Raw genomic sequence first — 6,000 nt, 5'->3', positions numbered from 1 at the left:
AAGCTCAAGCATTGCCCTTTGTGTTTTCATCTGCGCTGCTTGTCAGGATCACAGTTCCTGCATAGAGAGTTCCCCTCCTAGACTTTTTCTGTTGAGAAAGAAACAAGCACGCCCACTGGAGAAGGGATGTGAAAGTGGCATTTTTTTTCAGTCAAACTTCTCTTTTAATTCAAACACTGTTGTCAGCTTGCAAGCAGGACAGGTAATAATTAAAGAGCGCCTCCCAGTTTCATTGCTGTGGGCTCCTCCCTGGACACTTGGCCACACTGCTGTGGGGAGTGATGGCTTTCGTTCCCACATCCCTCTCTCAAGCCCAAACCTCTCCGTTTGCTCTTAGACATGCAGACAGCCGTTTTCAAAGCATGCCCATCACTTTCACGGTGGTCAAAATTCATCTCTCTCTCTCTTTTAAAAATGAGCATTTTCTTTTATTTTCAGTGAATGTTTACACAGCTGTTTAAGTTCCCATTTAACCATTTTTACCCAAAACATTCAGTGGTAACACTGGTTACATTCCTCATAATGTGTGAACATTCTCATTATCTCCATTTTGGTTGTTCTGTTTTTATTAATCTAGTTTCCCTGCTCCCTTACATTCTCATCTTTATTTTAAAGTCATCATTGTTTGGTATCATAGGGTGGTGATGATGTGCTGTGGAGTTGGTTCCGACTCATAGTGACCCTGTATTTCTGAGCATTTCTGAGGCTGTAAATCTTTATGGGCGCAGAAAACTTCATCTTTCTGCCGCAGAATGGTAGTTTTGAACTGCTGACCTTGAGGTTAGCAGCCTGACTCATAACCATTATGCCACCAGAGATGATTTTTAAAAGGGGCACCGGGGTTATGGGTGATATTGTTTTTTGAGCCAATTTGGTATGTAGTGATAGGTGACCTCAGGGGTTAGTTTTGGTTCAACGTTTGAGGAGTATCTCAGGGCAGTAGTCTTGGGGAGTCCTACACAGACAGTCCAGTCAGCTTTAGGTTTTTTTTTTTTAGGAATTTGAGGTTCTGTTCCTCATTTTTCTCCCATTCTATCATGGTCTGTCTATTGTCATCATCTTTCTCTTTAACTGGTATGTTGCATTATCCAGCATCAGAAGGGTTTAGTCCCTTAACTAAAATCCACTTGTATGGGGTTGCGAATGGACTCTTTCTAAAAGGTTTTGGCTTACTATGAGGAGTCCCTGGATAATGCGAATGGTTAATATGCTCGGCTGCTAACCAAAAGATTGGAGGTTTGAGTCCACCCACAGGAACCTGGGAAGAGAGGCCTGGAGACCTAGTTGCAAAATTGTTCTTGTTGTTAAGTGCTGTCGAGTCGGTTCCGACCCATAGCGACCCACTAGAGGGTTTCCAAGGAGCAACTGGTGAGCTTGAACCACCAACCTTGCAGTTCAAACCGACTTTGCAGTCTAGCACATTAACCCACAGTGCCACACCAGAACTCCATTCGCAAAATATCAATCATCAAAAACCCTGTGGAGCACATTACTACTTTGACACTATGGAACGGACTCGACAGCAGCTGGTCTTGAGGGTAGTTCACGTGCGCATTTGTCTGTCATAGGTGGCTGAGGTTGGTCCACAGTGCACACAGTCAGTCACTGGTCAGTTCCCCACTATTTCTTTGCTGTTTTCTCTAGCCTTACTTACTCCTTTCCTCAGATCCTGAAAACCCTTAGATGGTCATATGAACAAATGATGACAAGTTGAGGTCTCCCTTTTCTTTTTCTCCTAGTATGAAATACGTAATATGCCTTTCCTCGTGCTCCAAATCATAGTTCCTTCTCTATTGATACAAATACTGTGACCTTCCCCCCTTTCCCAGCTCAGCGCTAGACACTTTAACCAAACAGCTTCCAGGTTCTTGATTCAGATTATTGTGTGCCGTGGATATGGTTCCGACTTATAACGACCCTGTTCTGGGTTTCTGAGGCTATAAATCTTTATGGGAGCAGAAAGCCCCCAGAACCAGCTGGTAGTTTTGAACTGCTGACCTGCAGTTCACAGCCCAATTCATAACCACTACGCTACCAGAGCTCCTTTTTGTTGTTGTTGTTGTGTGCCGTGGAGTGGGTTCCAACTCATAGCAACCCTACATAGGGTATCCGAGGCTGTAAATCTTTACCGGAGCATAAAGCCTCATCTTTCTCCCGCGGAACAGCTGGTAGTTTCGAACTGCTGACTGTGAGATTAGTAGCCCAATTCGTAACTGCTACGCTACCAGAGTTCCTACACCAGGATTATTGTTGTTGTTGTTGTTAAGTGCTGTCGAGTCGATTCTGACCCATAGCAACCCTGTATAGGGTTTCCAAAGAGCAGCTGGTGAGCTTGAACCACTGACCTCGCAGTTCAAACGACTTTGCAGTCTGACGCATTAGCCTACAGAGCCAAACCAGGATTTGTTGTTGTTGTTATGTGCCGTGGAGTCGGTTCCGACTCATAGCACCCTGCCTGCACAGGGTTTCCGAGGCTGTAAATCTTTACAGGAGCAGAAAGCCTCATCTTTCTCCCGCGGAACAGCTGGTAGTTTTGAACTGATGATCCTGAGGTTAGCAGCCCTATTCGTAACCACTGCGCTACCAGAGCTCCTTACACCAGGATTAGAACCCTCAAATAGGCACCGTAGAAATCCGCGACTTACCCCATTCCCTCCAATGCGTTCTAACAGGTCAAGGCAAGTTTTATAAGGTCCCATCTACAAATAAACAAGTCCCACATAAACATACAGGACACAAGGAGCTGAACCGAGTTCCTTCTTAGTTTACAATTTTTGAATCTTTATTTCAAAGAGAATTGATGGCTGTTGGACACTTGTGAGTGGAATTCCTGGGGCCAAAGGATGGGAACAAGAGGGGCTTCGGACTAGATGAGGCACAACTGGAGGACCCCAGAGTGCTGAACTCGTGTTTTCTGGAATGCCCTGCCAGCTGCTGAACCCCTAGCTCTGGGGGTCGCCTCAGTAAATGTCATAGATGATGGGGAGACAATTAGGGGCGGGTCCACCTAATTGGGACCACCCCTCTTTTGGTCCTCATTTCTGATCCTTTCTGAAGCGACCGGTCCTTCGGGGTTGTTTGGGACAGGTGCGCCGGTGTAGCAGGACTGCCGGCCTCCTCCAGCCTCGGGACAAGCTCCTGGCTTCGACAGACCAACGTCCGGGGAGCCGGGTCGCGAAGGTCGTAACTTCAACAGTGGAGACCGTCAGACCCAGGGCCATTAGAAGTTCACTCCGTCCTCCGTCCTGCCCCGCCCCGCCCCGCCCCATCCCTCCCCATTCCAAGGCCAGTCCCGCCTTCGGCCCCGCCCCTCCAGCTGCGCCTTCCAGCAGGCCCGGATCCCTGGCCCCGCCCCTCGACCGGCTCCGCTCAGGTCCCGCCCCCATCACGACCAGCCCGCCCCCGCCTCCGCCCCCTCCCAGCTCCGCCTTCGAATTGGCCCGGACTCTGGCTCCGCCCCCAGGAAAAACCCCGCCTCAGACCCGCCCCTGGACCCGCCCCGACCGGAAGAAGCGCCGGCACCGGCGTTTATAGGGCCGGGAATGGGGCTGCCGCCGCCAACTAGTCAACCTTGCGTCGGCTGAAGCTGGGCCTCTGCCGTGCTGTCGTCGCGGCGCCCCAGCTCCGTCCTCCGCCCGCTTGCCCATCCGCACCGCCCCCGGAGCCGGCCGGCCGGGCCCAGAGCCAGGGCCGAGTCCCCGCCATGCCGGCCCGGCTGCTGCTGCTGGCGCTTCTGCTGGCTGTCCCTGGGGTGAGTTGCCGGGAGAGTGGGGTGGGGGACAGCTGGGGCCGGAGTCCGAGTCGGGAGCGCAGGCCCCTTGCGCCGCCTCCGAGAGTCCAGCGGGCGCAGGGACGTGCGGGCTGGGGGCGCCTGTTTGGCCCGAGCGGCGGCCGCCACCAGGGAACCTCCTGGACACGCGACTGTCGGGGACAGCGGCTCCAGAGCACTTTTGTGACCGGCTGTGCGCCACCTCGCTGCTTCCACAAGGCCCGGGACCCTCGGGAGGCCGCCCCAAGTGCTGGACTCTCCCCACAGCTGGTCACCGGCTTGGCCCGGCAGTGGTCACAGAAGGATGTAAAGGGACCTATCATCGAGGGAAAAGGGAATGTCTTGTGTTTGCAATCCTTATTTGAACTTTAAAACGCGAAAACGAATGGAATAGGGAGTATGCAGTTTTACCCAGGGGCTGATTCAACTGACTTACCTGCTCTCCAGGTGTCTTAAAATTGGGAAGCAGAAGGCTTCCTTTTATGCAACTTACAAACTGGGGAATCTAGGTTTTTAAGACCCCATGTGGGTCAGAGGTGAAGCTGCTCCTAAACAGTCCGTGAAAGACCCTTTCCTCGGGTGAGAGTTAAATAGTGAGGGCTGTCTGCCAGGAGTGTCTTTTCACCTTTTTCTGGAGAAGAGTGTTAGGGCCAGATTCACGTTCATTTTTACATTTTCTGAACTATTTACGGCCTGCCCTAAGGCCGTGGGATTTGGGCACTGTGTTTGAGAGGACATTTTGTGGGCAGACTTCGCTTTTTTTTTCCTGCTTGAAAGAAATTAGTGAGTGTTTTTTTTGTTTTGTTTTTCACAAGTATTGTTCAGGATGTGGGCATGGTACATTTGTACAGGTTCTGTTTAATGACCTCCACTGTGTACTCTTTAATACGGTCTATCATGTGCCGGGTGTTCATTGGCGAACTGACATGTGTATGCCTGCGGAAGCTCTTTGCAGGCTATGGTTCTTAGGCAAATAATGGACTGTGATCTTGGAAGAACAATCATTTTAAACAGCTGAAGTAATTAATTAAGGTCATCTTTTTCAGATTCAGATTTGTTAAAGGAAAATTTGTATGCACTTTTAAAATGATCGAACTTGTGTCAATTAAGTTTTTCTCCGGATTGAAAAAAAAAAAAAGCTAGGTTCAGGGTTTGCAGTTTACCTTGGTTAATTGCCTGGCAGCTAGCTGTTCACAAATATTAGTATAAACAAAATGATCAAACAAATACCTGGAAATCGATGTTTCATTAACTTCTGGGCTTAGGCACATGTGGTGTTATTTTCATATGTTCTGACTTGCTATTCTGTCATTTTATTTTAGCATTTTAATTGTTATTTATTAGAGGTTTCTTTATTGTAGTGAACTTATGCTAAGGAGCCAAAAATTATTCAGCTTTAGTTGAGCCTATAGTTTCAATTCATGCAAATATTTTCAAATTGTATTTAGAAATCCAAACTTCTCAAGAGTTCATAGTAAAATAGTCCAGACCTTGTCAAAAGATTATATTTTTAGTACAGCTGTTTTTTTTTGGGGGGGGGGAAAGGTCAGCATTTCACTCCCAGAATTATTCCCCAATAAAAATCTTGACCCCCACCCAAGCATAGTGAGAATTCTTATTTTAAAATTCAAAATAAAGCTTATCACAAAGTTTGCAATAAGTTAAACTAGGCTCTGTGGGTTAGACATTGTGCTGCTAACTGCCGGCTCAGCTGTTCAAATCCACTGGCAGCTCCAAGGGGGAAAAATGAGGTCCTCTGTTCCCATAAATATTTACAGTCTTGGAAACCCAATATAAGGTGGCTGTGAGTTGGAATCCACGGCAGTGGATAAAATAGGCAGTGATGGTGTTGTGTGCAGAATGCCCTGGTGATAAAGTTAGACAAATCCAAGTACTAACTGGAGTCCTGGTGTGGCGCTGTGGGTTAATCATCAGACTGCAAAGTCGTTTGAACTTCAAAGTCGGTGGTTCAAGCTCACCAGCTGCTCCTTGGAAACCCTATATAGAGTCGCTATGGGTTGGAATCCACTGGACCAACAAGTACTAACTAATCATTTGCTGGCTATGCCCTCAGGCAAGTTATTGTTTCTTAGAAACTCTGCATTCTTAGGTGAGGCAGGGGGACAGCTGACAAGTATAAAGGCGTCTATACGCATAATAGGTAACTGAACTCCCTATAACCCATTTAAAGTGCTTTTTACTCTAAGCCAGAGGTGGTGTTATTGTTAAGT

At 48.1% G+C, this 6,000-nt stretch overlaps 1 protein-coding gene across 1 annotated transcript in view; it reads left to right on the top strand.

Annotated features, from left to right (window-relative positions):
• The first annotated feature begins 3,687 nt into the window (after nt 1-3,687).
• The window catches only part of ERN1 (endoplasmic reticulum to nucleus signaling 1), a 96,717-nt gene continuing 94,404 nt past the window's right edge, over nt 3,688-6,000 (top strand). Inside the window, exon 1 of the mRNA XM_006833582.1 lies at nt 3,688-3,751. Within this exon, the coding sequence (XP_006833645.1) occupies nt 3,704-3,751 (48 nt within the window). The 5' untranslated portion in view covers nt 3,688-3,703. The remainder of the gene's footprint in view (nt 3,752-6,000) is intronic.

This window comes from Chrysochloris asiatica, unplaced genomic scaffold, assembly GCF_000296735.1.
Source record: "Chrysochloris asiatica unplaced genomic scaffold, ChrAsi1.0 scaffold00007, whole genome shotgun sequence".
Taxonomy (NCBI): domain Eukaryota; kingdom Metazoa; phylum Chordata; class Mammalia; order Afrosoricida; family Chrysochloridae; genus Chrysochloris; species Chrysochloris asiatica.
Note: the sequence above shows the minus strand (reverse complement) of the source record. Positions and strands in the feature narration are given on the sequence as shown.